This window comes from Arachis stenosperma, chromosome 10 (genome assembly GCF_014773155.1).
Source record: "Arachis stenosperma cultivar V10309 chromosome 10, arast.V10309.gnm1.PFL2, whole genome shotgun sequence".
NCBI lineage: Eukaryota > Viridiplantae > Streptophyta > Magnoliopsida > Fabales > Fabaceae > Arachis > Arachis stenosperma.
The window spans coordinates 124670555-124687192 of NC_080386.1; the positions used below are offsets into that span (position 1 = coordinate 124670555).

The 16638-nt window shown below is 34.0% G+C and overlaps 1 protein-coding gene and 1 long non-coding RNA gene across 3 annotated transcripts; both read right to left on the reverse strand.

Annotated features, from left to right (window-relative positions):
* Positions 1–564: 564 nt before the first annotated feature.
* Positions 565–1574, reverse strand: LOC130954071 (uncharacterized). Its single transcript, XR_009076168.1, has 3 exons — positions 1253–1574; positions 949–1101; positions 565–849 (listed from the first exon to the last, which is right to left on the reverse strand). It is a non-coding gene; the product is annotated as an uncharacterized LOC130954071 (long non-coding RNA).
* A 7890-nt stretch (positions 1575–9464) lies between these two features.
* LOC130955822 (pectinesterase 31-like) lies at positions 9465–13671 on the reverse strand. 2 transcript variants are annotated; one of them, XM_057882798.1, is made up of 6 exons: positions 13307–13671; positions 13057–13161; positions 12524–12635; positions 12105–12348; positions 10539–10712; positions 9465–9893 (listed from the first exon to the last, which is right to left on the reverse strand). In XM_057882798.1, the coding sequence occupies exons 1-6, from the start codon at positions 13550–13552 to the stop codon at positions 9731–9733; spliced, it is 1044 nt and encodes a 347-aa protein (XP_057738781.1). In that variant the 5' UTR covers positions 13553–13671; the 3' UTR covers positions 9465–9730. The 2 variants fall into 2 exon arrangements, with proteins under 2 accessions (XP_057738781.1, XP_057738782.1); XM_057882799.1 differs by having other exon boundaries at positions 12105–12292; positions 12558–12635; positions 13307–13668.
* Between the last annotated feature and the right edge of the window lie 2967 nt (positions 13672–16638).

Genomic DNA, 16638 nt, shown 5'->3' on the forward strand with positions numbered 1-16638 from the left:
AGTCAATTCTAGTCAATTATGATATTGGCTCCAACAATAAGAAAAAGTCTAAGAAACCATATATAACATAAGCCAATTCAAACCAATTCTTTGTATTTTTAGTTTTAAAATTAAAAAATTAGGATAGTGAGGAGTTATTATTTTTTTTTATAACAAACCTCCATTTTTTCAATTAGTTGGTTCTAATTGACTACATTCTTAGTTGGTTACAGACCGGCAACGCGATAAGAGTAGGATTTCGCGATGATAGTTACGTTCATGAAGTTTTATGTGGTTACATTCACAAAGAATAGTTACGTCATAATCTTATTTTTTTACAAATTCAAAATCCTATTTTTTAAAAATTTATTCAAGTTGGCGATGGGGTAGTTGGTTTCCGATATTTTCTCTAACTCATTCTTTAACCTTAGTTTGAAAAAACAAATAAGTTAATTTCACTACTGAAATTATTTTTACAAATTACAATAGTTTTAAAAAGCTTTAATTATTCGACAGATCTTTATAGTTTTACCAAATTTTTAATTAAGTCCTTATACTTTTTTTCTTTTCAATTAGGTCTTTATACTTTAAATTATTTTTCAATTTAGTCCCTGTTAACATTAAATGTCAAAAAACCGTTTATAAATTGTGAAATTACTTACATACCCCTGTCATTCACCTCCTCATTATTTTTTCATTATTTACCATTCTCTCTAAATAGCCACTTTCTAAAATCTTCTCTCTTACAGTGGCTTAATAATAATAATAATAACACATTAATTAGTGAGAGCCACTAATGACAGAGAAAGTAATAATGTTAGACTCCCATTCTAAAGAACAAACAAGGTTTCAGCTTTCAAGACTTCAAATCTGCAAAAAAAAAATGTAGATGAAACGTACCTCTAAGTTGTTATAAGGCAATTGCTAATGAGGAAATCAAAATTCCTCAATATTATCACCACCAATTACCTTTAGTCTTCCACCCCTGCCATTAATGTAAGCAATATAAGCACCTAATAGCGTTCCAATAGCCAAGAGTCTCTGAATGAAATCAAAGGCAAGAATTGAAGCCGTTGATGGAATGCAATAGTGAATCATAATTCTTGGATCCAACTCACTTGACTTCAAGACCATGATGGGCAGTATGAGCCAGACAAATTCACAAAACAACCAAATTGGAATTCAATTATATAAATTTCAAATTCCAAAACCACAAAAAATTCAAATCACAAGTCAACAACAATTTCAGATTTTGATTTAGGAACCAACCTACCTGAATCACCCAAAACTGATTGAAAAAGACGACGACATTCACAGCGGAAGAATCACCCAATGCGATGACGGCGCGCGATGCACAGCTAGAAACGGCGCTGAGGGTTGCACTATTGTGAAAAGCGAGGTGAAGACGAATGTGCACAAAATGGATGGCTGTGTGGCGCGAGAACAGCCTTCACGACAGCTGTTCCTCCATCTTCGTCACTAAACCATTGTCAACTTCATACTTGCCGTCTCTGATCCACTGTTTCATGCGCTTTTCATAAATTTTCTTTTTTCCGTTGGTTCTTATCAGATGCGAAGGGGGTGAGAGCGGGGTCAGAGGGGGAAGGCATAGAGTTTCTTAATCTAAAAAAATGCTAAGGATATTTTTATAATTTAAAAAATATTGAGGTGTTTTAGATTAGATTTTTTATCCTTAATTTTAGAATATTCTGTTATTTTAGACTTTTTTGTATGGTAAGGACTTAATTAAAAAAAACTAAATGGTATAGTTATTAATATATGAATACTAAGGGAGGCTATTAATGTATGAATACTACTAGTAATCCTTGTTTATTGGGTATTGTGTGACACTAATAGATGACAACTGTATAATAGAATATTAACTATGAAGAGATAGCTAGTATAATTTTTTTCTTTCTTCTTTTTTTTTTCTATATATAGCTGCACCTTTTATTTCTGTAAAGGTGTGATTTCTCCACTAACATAATAGACACATTTCTCTCTTCTTTATCTTGCATAGCAGAATCTTTATTTTACACCAAGAAATAATCTGTAGCTCAGAACAGATTTTATCATGGTGCAATGAGAGTGGAAGAGCTACAAATATTGTTAAGTAAGAATTGTGAACTATGCCCCTTCCTTCTACGACATCCATGGCAAATCGAGAAGCGGAAGTGGATAATCTAGAAAATTCGCAACTGCAAACATTTTCAGGGAGTGATTTACAAAATTTTGCAATATTGATGAATCAACTTGCCAGCCTTCAAACGCAAGTAGGGAGATCAACATTGAACCCGATTCAAGACCAGACAAGTCCTTTCTACCTCCATCCAAATAAAAGCTCAGGTTTATCACTAACTCAAACTCCTTTTACAACTCGAAATTATCACTCATGGGTAAGATCGGTTTGTGTATCCATCAAATCAAAGAATAAGTTGGGATTCATTGATGAAAGCATTCTGAAACCTAAAAAAATGACTCAACCTATGAAACCCGAGACAGATGCAACACCTTTGTACTTTCGTGGTTGCATTCTTCTTTAAGCACAGAGATTCTTCAGAGTATTCTTTGGTGTAACATGGCCTCGGAGCTTTGGAATGATCTCAATCATAGATTCTATGAATGTGATTTGTTTTGGATAGCTGATCTTCAAAAAGAGATGTTTGCGATGAAACAAAAAAATCTATCCATCACTGCATACTTCACTAAACTTGAAGAAATTTGGGAAGAACTTGATGAGTTCAAACCAATTCCATCCTATGCCTGTGTAGCATCATGCTCATGTGGACTGAAGATCATAAGAGAATATAGAAACCAAGAACATACTATTAGAATTTTGAGAGGGTTAAATGAGCAGTACACAACAGTAAAACCACAGATTATGTTGATGGTGTCACTACCCAGTGTTAATTCTATCTACTCTTTACTTTTACAACAAGAAAAACAATTAACTAACTTAGATCAAAGTGAAGAAAGGGTGCTAGTTAATGCTGTCAATATATATTGGAAGAACTGGTAATAAAAATAATAGAGGGTTTGGTATGACCTTGAATGCAAATTCTGGTATCACAAGTCGAGGTGGTAGAGGCAGACGTGGCCGAGGCTGAGGCCGAGGCAGAATTAGTAGTGAAAGAGGAATGATGAGAAGTTATTCTCATTGCGGAAAGGCTGGACACACACCATAGAGACTTGCTACCATAAGCATGAATTTCCTCCTCATTTGCAAAAGAGATTTGGAGTAGCGAATGTGAACAATATGAATGTTTCTGAGAAAACATGTGTGGAGATGGCAACATACATAATATGCGTTCAACTCAAGAGGAGAATAGTAAGAGCCTAAACAACTTGTTTTCCGAAGATAAAAAACAAGCCTTGATTTCTCTATTCCAACAACATAAAGGTGATCCCACCTGCTCATAGTTCTCTTCAAACACAAGTCATAAACACAGTGATAGCTCCTTCAGCAAGTATACATCATATTTTATCAATTTCTCACATTTTTTTACACACACATGATTAGATAATTGACACTGGTGTCATTGCGCATGTTACTTTTTCTCTTCATGCTTTTCACTCTCATCACACAATAGATCCTGTATTAATCAAATGTCAAAATGGAATTCAGACCACAGCAACAATTAGTGAAACTATAATTTAACCTGTGATTTTTACCTTACAAATTTGTTATATGTACCCTCTTTCAATTTTAATCTCATATTTGTGTTTGAAGTAACTAATTTTTTACCTTGTCAATTCTTATTTAACGATACACATTGTGAGATGAGATACAGGACAACCTGTTTTTAAAGATGATTGGTTATGTTAGACAAAGAGATGGCTTGTATATCTTCAATACAGATGCAACTTATGTCAACTTAGAAGCAAAGAATAGAGAATTAGTCAACACCAGCAATTGAGTTAGTGTTATTGCTATCACAGGCACTATAAATCATGAAACTTGGCATTGTAAGTTAGGACATGTCTTAATTGATAGGTTACAGAAAATGAAAAAGAATTATTCTTTTATTGTATGTCCATTAAAAAATGAACCTTGTGAACCATGTCATTATGCAAAACAAAAAAGATTGTCTTTTCATTTGAGTCAAACAAAATCTGTCAATTTATTTGGTTTAGTGCACATGGATATTTGAGGACCTATTTCTACCCCTATCTTTTGCTAGCCATAAGTATTTTTTAACAATAGTAGAAGACAATAGCAGGTTCACTTGGCTATTTTTTATGAAAAATAAAAGTGAAACTTATTTTTTTATCCAACAATTTGTGCAACTAATTGAAACCCAATTTTAAACAAAAATAAAAAATATCAGGACTGATAATGGATCTGAATTTATCATGAGTTCCTTTTATGAAAAATAGGGAATAATTCATCGAACTTCATGTGTTGAGACACCTCAACAAAATAGAGTCGTGGAATGAAAACATCAAGATTTTTGAATATTGCTAGAGCACTCATTTTTAAGGCTCATCTTCCTAAAATTTTTTGGAGATATGCTGCATCGCATGCTGTATATATTCTTAATAGAGTGCCTAATTTATCTATTAATAATAAAAGTTTTTATCATTTTTTTTAGTAAAATATCAAACATTCAACACTTCGAAATTTTTGGATGTCTTGCATTTGCTTCAACTTTAGTTGCAAATAGAAAGAAATTGGATAAAAGAGAAAGAAAATGTATTTTTCTTAGCTTTAAAGCAGGAACAAAAGGATATCTTTTGATAGACATTAATAACAAATAATTTTTATATCTAGAAATATAATTTTTTATGAAAATTTCTTTTTCTATAAGAATAATCAAGTTTCTCATAAATTTGAATATATTTCCAATTCTAATCAAGATACTAAGCCTACATTATATAATCATGATCCTATAGATGTCTTTGATAGTGGTGCGAAATTTTGAATACCACAACTGAACCAGCAAGTGTATCGAGTCGTACCAAATAATACCTCAGGTGAGTAAGGGTCGATCTTAAGAGGATAAATGGACAAAGCAACAATAGTTGAGTGATTCACTTAGTCAGACAAGCAGAAAAGAGTGTTTTGAGTGCAATTAGCATGAAACAATAATTTAGAAATTAAGAAAGAAAACAATGGCATGGGTGTGAAAAGTATGCGGAAAATAATTAAGGTTTCACAGATATTTATTTTTCAGATTAACAATTTTTACCAACTACCTTAATCATGCAAGATTTAATTCATGGCAAACTTTAGTTGATTAAACCCTAATTCCTTAGTGATTTAATCTCCTCTAACCTTATCAACAACCAATTCCTTGGTCACTTAATTTAGATTAAATGGTTAAGTTTAATTCTAGTTTATTAGCCACATAAACCCTAATTTTCCAAATATAAGATGATTATATATCACATATCACGTTAAGTTCAGATAATTAGTGGTTTAGGAGGAGTTACTTTCAAGCTGTTATTTAAGTGAGTAACTTTTCCAAGAATCAACAAGAATTCATGTAGAAAAAGAGCTATCTTCCAATATACTCAAATTCATAAGATGAAAAATGAAAGTAATCATTGAATCTAAATCAATACATTAATTAAAAGTAGATTGGCAATAGTATTCATCCATAGAATAAACAGAGCTTCTAACCTTAATAATGGAGGATTAGTTGCTCATGGAGAAAGTAAACCCTAGCAGAGAAAAAGTGTAAAGTGCCGAAGAGGAGAAGAAGACCTAGGTCAAAATCTCTTCTCCTTTTATATCTAATTCTAATTAATGTAAAATATATTTTCTAAAAACTAACTAATATCTTTTCTAATTGTAAATAGAATAAAATTTAAATAAAAAATAAGAGAGATCACGTTGCTATATTCCTCAAAAGATGTGGGACTAGGCAAGATCCTGAAGCTAGTGCCAAATCAAAAGTGCATTGTGAGTTGATCCTGGCGCCAAACTTGAACTGGATGACATTTGGCGCTAGGTTTGAATGAAGCATGCACGAAAATCTCTAATCACAGCGCCAAACGCCAGTGATGCGGTGTTTGGCGCTAACAAGGCCGAACCAAAATGAAGCTTTGTGATGATCACGACACCAAACTTGGATGGTTGAAGTTTGGCGCCATCTTCTGCTTGTACTTGACTCCGTTTCTTCTTTCTGAATTTCGCAAAATTCGCCCAAATGCCACCTGAAATAAATTAAATTCCAAAACAACTCAAAGTAGCATTTATAGTGGCTTAAAGCACTTAATTCTTGATTCAATTCAACAAATTCAATTGCAAATTCACTAGAAAAAGATAAGAAAAATGCTCATGCATCAGATAGCAGCACATTATCTTCCCATAACTTAGATTTACATCCCATTTAACATACATTGCTAAACACTCCTTCCAACACAATTGATGTTCAACCACAGCCAACCCTAACTCTTTGAGTTTACCAGCAGCACCAACATCATGTACTACCCCATCATATGATGAAAACCAATCTAATCCCCAGTCCATTGATATTAATCCACCTCCTATACTAAGAAGATCTCTTAGAGAAAGACACAAGCCAAGATATCTTGATAATTATGAATGTATACAAACCATTGTCTCTAATAACATGGTCCAATCATCAATCACAAAATGGTATCCTATTTTCAATTACTTGAGTTACAATTCCTATCACAATCATACAAAGTCCTTTCCATTACAATTTCTACAAATCCAGAACCAAAGAGCCATGAGCAGACTATTCTGAGTGATTGTTGGCAGAAAATAATCAAAGCTGAGCTTGAAGTATTGGAGAAAAATAAGACTTGAAAACTTACTACTCTACTGAAAGGAAAACATGCAATCAGATATAAATGGGTATTTAAAACCAAGTATAACTCTAATGAGACTATAGAGAGACACAAAGTAAAGCTTGTGGCCAAGGACTTCACTTAAACACAAGGGTGTGACTATTTTAATACCTTTAGTCCTGTAATCAAAATGACTACCCTTCGCGTACTCTTAACAATTGCAGTTGGTAAGAACTGGTTTATTCATCAATTAGATATGACCATTGCCTTTTTCATGGTGATCTACCTGAAGAAGTCTATATGAAGTTACCCCCTGGTTTAAATGCGTAGCTAGGAATGGTTTGCAAGATGGAACGATCCTTATATGGCCTTAAGCAAGCAAGTCGTCAGAGAAATTCTAAGTTATGCTCTGTCTTGATTGCTTCAGGTTACTCACAATCAAAGGTAGATCATTCTCTTTTCACCAAATATTCTCCAACAGGTTCACTTCTATTCTTGTTTATGTCGATGATTTGGTTCTAGCGGAGGATGATATAGAAGAGATCCAATGTGTGAAGATGAAATTCGATACTTCGTTCAAAATCAATGATTTAGGCGAACTAAAAATTTTTCTTGGTTATGGAAGTTGCAAGGAGTAAAAGGGGAATATCTTTATATTAAAGGAAGTATACTCTTCATCTCCTAAAAGAGTATGGATTATTTGATTCAAAACTAGCCAACATACCTATGAAGTATTCAATTCATCTCTCAAAGTCATCAGGAACATTATTGAATGATGCTAAGCCATATAGAAGACTCATTGGAAGGTTGATATACCTCACTAATACCACGCCTGACATAAGCTTTGCTGTTAGCAAGTTAAGTCAATTTCTAGATTGGTCCACAGATGAGCACTTCAAAGCAGCCTTACATGTGTTGAAGTACTTGAAAGGAGCTCCTGGAAAAAGATTACTTTTTGAGTCTGTTTGTGACTTATCCCTCCGTGGTTTCTCAGGTTCTGATTAGGGTACATGTCCGGATACCCGAAGATCAGTGACCGGATATTGCTTCTTTCATGGAAGATTTTTGGTGTCCTGAAAAAGTAAAAACAGTAAATAGTTGCTCGGTCATCTTCAAAAGCAGAGTATCAAGCAATGGCTCTTGCAACTTGTGAAGGAATTTGGTTTATGTATATCTTGAATGACTTCAAAATTAAGTTACCAGACCCTGGCTATGACATTATTTTGTGACAACCAATGTGCTAGATATATTGCGGCTAACCCAGTGTTTCATGAAAGGATAAAACACATTGAGATTGATTGTCACAAAGTTAGAGAGAAAGTTCAAGACGATTCTTTAAAGCTCATGCCAATTCCATCAAGAGAACAACTTGCTAATATCCTTACAAAGGCACTTCTACCAGGTCCTTTTGAAGAGATATGTAGTAAGTTTGGAATGTATAATTTGTACATTTATTAATGTATGAATATTAAGGGAGGCTATTAATGTATGAATACTACTAGTACTCCCAGTATTCTCTATTTATTGGGTATCGTGTGACACTAGTAGATGATAGTTGTATAATAGAATATGAAGAGGTAGCTAGTATAATTTTTTTTTCTTTCTTCTTTTCTTTTTTGGTTATAATATAGCTGTACCTTTTGTCTCTGTAAATATGTGATTTCTCCACTAACGCAATAGACACATTTCTCCTTTCTTTAGCTTGCATAGCAGAATTTTTATTTTTCACCAAAAAATCTGCAGCTCATAACAGATTTCATCAATAGAGACCCAATTAAAAAAATATATAAAGATCTAATTAAAAATTCAATAAAATTTTAGAAACCTGCAGAATAATTAAACTTTTTAAAAGCAATTCTAGTTTGCAATTTTTTTCATTTTTCCAAACCACCCCATTGCTAACTCTGTTATTGCCCACAAACAAAAGTAAAAGTTGGGAAAAAAAAGTGAAAAAAAAATTTGAATCTCTGGTCGTCGTGACTTCATATGAAATGTGGAAAATTAATGACTATGTTCAACTTTCTTAGTTTGGATATACATATTATTGGAGAAGAAAGACAAATATGTATATTGGAGAAGAAAGATAAAGAAAAGATGCTTGAACCAAAATATTTAATTTCTTGCTGATACAATTTCCTTCTGATATGATCATATCACGTCTGTTTTTTAAACTTTTTATCCTTTGTTCTCAATTTTTTATTTTCTTTGCTTGAACGAATTCAAGAATTTGGTGGTTTGGAAAAACAGAACAAATTGTAAAATGAGTTTTTTTAAAATTCTTGTAAGTTTCTGAAATAGTTTTACTGTTTTATCATAGTTAAATCATTTGGTTTTTCTAACTCAATTTAATTCCTCTAATAAGTAATAACAATCAAATGTGTCAGAGGGTAACCAACTCCTTATTTATAGGAGGATTGGTTAGACACCAAAATGTATATTGTTCTTAAATTATTTTAGAATTAATTTTTAGTATAGTTAGTATATAGTTTAGAACAATGTTTATCGTTGAAGTATCAATCACGTTTTAGTATATCCAATTTAATGTATCTATTCTATTCTAAAAAATAAAAAACCAGTGTTGTTATGTGCAATTTCATGTAAATTTTTTAAAAATGATTGAAAAACACAGATTACAATTTTTGTTTTAGAAAATTACCTTTAATTAATTCGTCAACTTAACTTCTAATGATTCATAACCAGGGTTATCACTCAAACAAAAAACGATGTGCAAAACTATGAAAATTATTCACTTACAATCCTTGTGCTTTTTATAGATTAACAATGTGACCAATATACTAATACATAGTAACAAAGATATGGACCATATAATATACACACCGATGAAGGAAATATTAATCTCCTAAGCAAACTCTTATAGGAATAAAAGTACAATGACTTACTTCCAATTAAGCATTTGACACATTTTTCTTTTTAAACATGCAAGCCAGTGAGCATGGAATATGCATGATCAACAACTGTTTGGAGCATTGTTCTATGCTGTATATGGAACCTTCAAGGCCATTCTTTGAGCAAGCCAAGGCCTTTCGGGATCCGGGTCTATGAAAGGATGCATGAGGAACTGCTCTGCTTCTTCATCCAACAATTCTCTACACCATGTTACTCGTCTCGATTGACTGCAACCAGGTCCAAAACACCTGCAGTATACACGTGAGTCATTTTAGTCCCTGCATTTTAAAGTTCGACTTTTGGTCGCTAATGCTGCAAAATGCGATACATATCGGTCCTTGATTTCATTTATGATTCATGTTTGTTGTGTCCTCATTGATTTGTTGCATTATATTATGTCATTGAATGATGAACATGTTCAAATTTAGTTTCTAGAGTTTCCGAAAACGTGTCCAAAGACCATTGAATTAAGTGTGATAGTAACAGAATGTCACCTTAGAAGACTAGTTTGAACTTATTTTTCATGAATGCCACCTAGAGATCACCATAATAAAGGAACAACAATTGATTCAGCCACTAACATGAATATTTCCTCAAAGTAAGGCCAAATAGGGGAGGATTATAAACTACCCACTAGATGTACTCCCACAACAAACAAAGCTTCGGTTGACAAAATGACTAATTATTTTAATAGGGTATTTGTAATCACGAAAGTAAGACTTGACTTAGGAGAGAGACAATAATTGAAAACTATCCATTCTTGATTCAGATCAAACATCTTAACTATATTTTTTGGTGATACTGAAGCAGTCAAGTACCGAAATTAACCATACTCTTAAGATAATGATCTTGCAAAGTATAAACCAGTGCAAAATGTAATCTGCCAGAGATACCTGTATTCATAAAAGCAAGCACTTCTCTCGTTCTCAACTTTTCCCCAGTTATCCCAACCAACATGCTTTATACAATGATCCATGTAAGTGTATGCAAAGACCACCCTTCCAAAAGGGCCCCACGGCCGTCCAAGATATGCATACGATTTTTCTCCATTACCTGTGATAACACATCTGCGAAGGCACAAGAGACATTACTCATAAAATTTATAATTTATAAGAAGTTTTTGCCAGACGTGATTTTATAGAAAATCAATTTGAGGGGGAAAAAAAGGAGAGATCAAATTTATCCATAATTGAATAATAGATGATAAGCATCCATAGATAAATGACTTGGAAGTAGTTACAGTACCATTGACACAGGTAAAGCAAACGTGATACAAAGTTGAGGAACATGAAATTGAACAGGGTGCAGCTATGTTGTATCCAAAAAACAAATGAGGCAGTATCTAATTACAAGGAAGTAGTATGAGATTCTAATACATAATTCAGGTTCTTGTGGCAATCTTAATTGTCCACTCACAATCTCCACTAATTACTTATAACATAATTTTCTAAATTGCCTAAACTATTCACACCTTAATTATATGCTTATTTACTAATTACTATTCAATATCACCTAATATATAAACCCTTATTAGCATAAAGGACATGAGTATGTTCATGTATTCACAATTTGCCTCACACCTGAAAATTTTCAAAATCATGCAAAAATGTGTGATATCTGGAATGCAATAACTGCTGACAGCAAGCATTCCTGGAGCAAGTAATCTGCCAAAGAATAGAAAAGAGAGGTTGATCGCTGTCTTTATGAGTTCGTGATGAGACGGAGATCTCAATCAAGGGCTCTGAAAGCAACTCTTGAACCCCAGGAGAGGGAACTCAATAGGTAGAGGCTATAGAACTGTTAGGTTGGATACTCCAACCAACCCTAGATCTGCCTTATATTGCATGAGATCTAGTATCTATTCTTTATTCTTTTCTTGACTTTTGAATAATTTGAATTTGATTGAGTTACTATTTATTTCTAGCTCTTTTAAAAACCCGGTACCGGTAGGGGAGGCAGTAAGTTCGAAGGAAGTGGTCAAGTCTGAAATCAAGCACGGCCTTAGGCCTTAGGAGAAGGTGGCTGGGACGGAGGACTCATAATATCTCTCTAGATCAGGCAAAAGCGAAAGACCCTCTAACGTAATTCGAATGGGGGCTGACCGCTGATCCCACTCTGGCCTCGCAGGGCGGGCCCCCGTGGTTTCGAGCTGGAGCTGCCATAGCTTATGGCTAAAGCAATGGGAGGGAAACCAACACTCAAACTGCCATCCTTATAAGGGTGATCTTCATTAAACTCTAGTAGCATGCTCCTAAACTAAGAATCTCAGTTATTGTACACTTCTCTGCCCATAACAAGAATGACGACTGCAAAAAAAAACTGCCCTTATTGCTTCCAGACTGCTGATTCTTTACTGGATTGAACTAGTTGGGAGCTTCTTATGAGTTATTATACACTAAAAACACGGTACTAGGCGCGACAAAGAGATTGTTAACACTAGACAGTGGTCAGTTACAAACCTCAAGAATACATAGCCAGTTGTTTCCTGTGAAGACTTTCGGCTCTGTGCTGTAATGAACCCTTCAGACTTGCAGTGAATATGACAGTGTTCCAAGAGAGCAGTGCTATTGCCAAAGATAAAGTCGACACTACCTTCAATATAGCAATCTTTCAAATATTGTTTTCCATAGTGTAAGTACAGTGTGTCCTGCACCAATTTCATGAATGCAATGAATGCATGAACCGATGATAAGACCAACCAATCTGCTAATCATCGCATCAAGATATCATTTAGTGACGATCATAACTTACACAAAGAACTCATCCATCAAGATAATAGACATTGATCAATCCATTCTTGAATCAGAAGTGAATTCTCAAAGTTTTAATGTAATTTAACTAAAGCATATTTCATAAACAACTTCATGAAGCTTCTAACCTATACAAACAAATGCATCAAGACATGGAGCTACCTGCCATCCAAGGAACCTGCAATTGTAGAAGGCGCATCGATCTGCTGTTACCCTAATTGCCACTGCTTGCCCTGAACCCTACCAGAAGAAGGAAAATCCATAAGCACTATATACTAGGCAAAAAAAGCTCAAGAAGATGCTAATGAGACAATAATATAATGAATTCATGATTCAGGGTTTAAGTTGAATATTAACACCTTATGGTGTCACCTGATCTATATATAGATCAGACTGTACCTAGTGGAACAAACATCAATCGCTACTGCTTTTGTATCTAATGAATTTACAGTATATTTTCCCAGTAGCAAAATATGTCAATTCATCCTTATGAAGAAACAAAATATTCCTATTAATCAATTTTGTATCAACTACACACACTTGTGCTCATTTACCAAACCAATGGTTTTCAGGAATTTGATGCCAAATTAAAGAAAGTAGCACAAGAAAGAACCTCAAATAAACAGTGAGATTTAATTCAACAAGAGCATTAGTGCATTACCTGAGGGGAAGAATTCTCAAAAGTAATATTCTCAGCAATGAAGTCCTCCCCTTCTACAATTGCAGTTCCACAACCAAATGTCCCTGTCCCTATCACCCTAGCAGGCTGCAACAAAATCCACCATTGAAGAATGAAAAATAAATTTGTAAGATTTTGAGACATAGCCATTAAAAAATTTGAATTTTGATTTGACAGATACACAATACAGTAAATGAGGAAAAGATCTATGAAGAGGAGTGGCATTACTTACTTGATGGTGATCGATTTTGGAAGCAGTGTTGTTCCAGGTAAGAAGAGTATCCTCGGGAGTGAGGCCAGCAAGAGTGATGAAATTCTTTGTCTTAGGGACATAAAGCGGCTGAAGGTAGATTCCCGGCGACACGCGAATGACGGTCCGGCGAGTGTTGCTGAGAGGGACGGCGTCGATGGCGTCCTGCACCGTTTGGAAGTCGCCGCTTCCATCTTGCGACACCGTGAAGGTCAAGCAAGCCGCCATTGTTATCCTTGTCGCTCTATTTCGATTTCAGTATTGGTGATGGTGACGGTGGCGGTACTAAGGAGAAGGACGCGTCATCTCGGTGCAACAAAAGGATTGAAATAATACCAACACACAAGTTAAAAGTGTGAAAATGACTTTCCTTATAAATGGAAATTCGTTGGCATATTTATATTTCAACTTTAATTTATCCATAAAATTTTAATTTGATGCTTCTTTTATTTATTTTTTAATTTAACAAATGGGATTAAAAATAAAATAATAAGTTTATAATTAATATAACATAATATTAAAATTAATTTAAAATGTATATATCTTTTTTAATTCTCTTAGGGTATACATGAATCAAGTAAAATCAGGTTCGTCTCGACCTAGACTCGACCCGAAACAATAACCAAATCTATTTTTGAGATTTTTATTCAATCCTAAACCTGGTGAAATCACACCAAATTAATTTTTAAAATGTTTTGAATTGGGCCGGACCATATACACCCTAATGAAAATTAATAATTAATCTATTTGAGACTGATTTTCCTTTGTAATTACCAAATTAGTCTCCGGATCTTTTAAAAATTACTTTAGTCACCCACTAATTTTAATACATAATTTTATTTTTAACGTTTATTTTTGTTATTCAATAACATTAAATACTCCACTAGAAATTAATTCACACCTATAATAGTTAAATATTTACGATTAGTAAAATAGATAAATCAGGTTATATTTTCAAAACAACCTCATTTTGAATTTCACCATCTTTACCTCCTCGTCTTTACCTTTGAAGATTATCAGGGGCTAAAAGAGGGGAAGTTGAATCTTTGACTTTCTTTTATTTTGCTTTAAATCTTGAATTCAGTTGAGATACTTTGAGTAGAAAACAGAAAAGATTATAATTTTGTCTCTTGATGCGGTAAGAACCAAAACAGAGTTACATGAAAGGTGTATTATGAAGAAGTGTTGCTGAATAGAAGAATCAGGAGATACTTCAGTTTTGTCTCCTATTGCAGAACCAGAAATAGAGAAGAAAAATAATAATGACACACAGATGTATCATGTTTCAGCTACTCAATGTAATATAGCCTACAACCAGTCTCCATCACGTCAGTGACAAAATTTTATTATCTTTCAACAGAATTATATTCACCAATTCTCCCTAGGATTCTACCTAATTCTATCTGGGACAAGTTCAGTTTCTAACTCAAACAAGACTTGACTAGGAACTCACCCTAACTTTTCAATAGCAAAGTGCTAACCCAACTTGTAAGAAAATTTCCTCAGGACCATGACAACAAAACAGAAAAACTTACAAATAATTTCTGAAATAACTATGGCTTTTTTTTCTCCAAGTTTAACTCCTTACCTTTTACCACTCAATGGCTTTTTTTTTTTTTACAAACCTCAATATTTTGTCTTTTTACCATTGAAATACAGAAAGACTAAACTGAAAAAATGAGATACTCAATGAAAACCATGAAAGAGAAGAATAAACAGCTCAGTGATCTATGGAAACCCAAACGTGTGCTCTCACTCCTTGTCTCAATCTTTGGCCGTTCACCCCTTTAATAGAGGAGTGAAGCTTCTAGGATTTGAAACCTTGCTTCAGCATTTGTTGGTCTTCTTCTCCCAAAAATCAGACGTAACAGCGGCGTGACAGAGGAGAGAGAGGGTAGAAGCAGTGACTGAATCAAACATGCAACCATACCTTCAATATTCTCTTTCAACCTTTTTCATCTTGCCTCTTGAATCTGAACCATGTATTCTTGCTTTGGCTCCAAGTCAGATCCTTGAGCGTTGATTCACAACAGAGCTTCATCATTTTTTATTTCTTCAGTTTTTCACTTCTGTGCTTGCAAAGAGGGGATTTCTTCATCGAGCTTCACTGAAGCACAATTGTGAAAATACTTTTTGTACATTTGTGTCTGCATGTGCGTCGACAAAGATAGAGAGGATAATCTACTAACACAAGTGTCCATGCACATGCAGACACACGATAACTACTCTAATAAATATTTTAACTAACTAGATGATTCATTACTATCTAATTCAACTATACTAAAGAAGGAATCTCATTCTCAGTATATTACTCAGGTACACACCTTTACTCAAGTTCGAAGTGAAAACATCTTGCAACCCTAACTTGCCAAATAGTGTCGAAAAAATTCTAGGAGCTGAAGACTTAATTAGTAGGTTTGCAATATGCTTGTGTGTCGAAATGGGCATAAGATAGATGAGCTTCTCCAAAATTTTATCTCTTACAACGTGATAATCCACCTCGATATGCTTGGTCTGTTTGTAGAACATTGGATTGGTGGCTATATGAATAGCAGCTTGGCTATTATAGTAAAGACTAATGGGTTGATCTAACTCAATCCTCAAATCCTTGAGAATCTTCTTTATCCAAATAGCCTCTCGGTAGCAGATGCTAGTACCCTATACTTAGTTTTGGCTGATAAGGACGCCATAGTGGTTTATTTCTTCATTTTCGATGACATAATAGCACTCCTAATGTAGAAGCAATATCTTTTCGAATTTGAACAAGTAGCCCAATCCCAGTCATTGAACACAGTAACTAGCAAATCATACTATGCAGGGAAAAGCTAGTTGCGGGTGCTAACTTAATGTACTTTAAAATTCTTTATGCTGCCTTGAGGTGCAAAGAAGTTAGTTCCTCAAGAAATTGACTAAGTTTTTCAATGGTATAATTAATATCTAGTCTTGTATTAGCAATATATAGAAGTTTACCAACTAGCTTTCTATACCCTAACATTGTTTGGGAAAAAACATTGTATCTTTTGTCAACTTAGCACCATAATCAATTGGAGTAGAAGCCAATTTGCAATCTTCCATCCTTGATTCCTTAAGCAAATCTAAGACGTACTTTCATTTATACAAGGCAACTCCCTTCTTGCTCCTAGCAACCTCTATTCCAAAAAAGAATTTAAGGTCACTAATATCCTTAATTCTTAACTGTGCATGCAGAAAAGCTTTGATATATTCAATTTTCTTCATATCATTCCTTGCCAATATCACATCATTTATGTAATCGACAAGGCAGTGATGTCACTCTTCTGTGACTTTGTGAATAA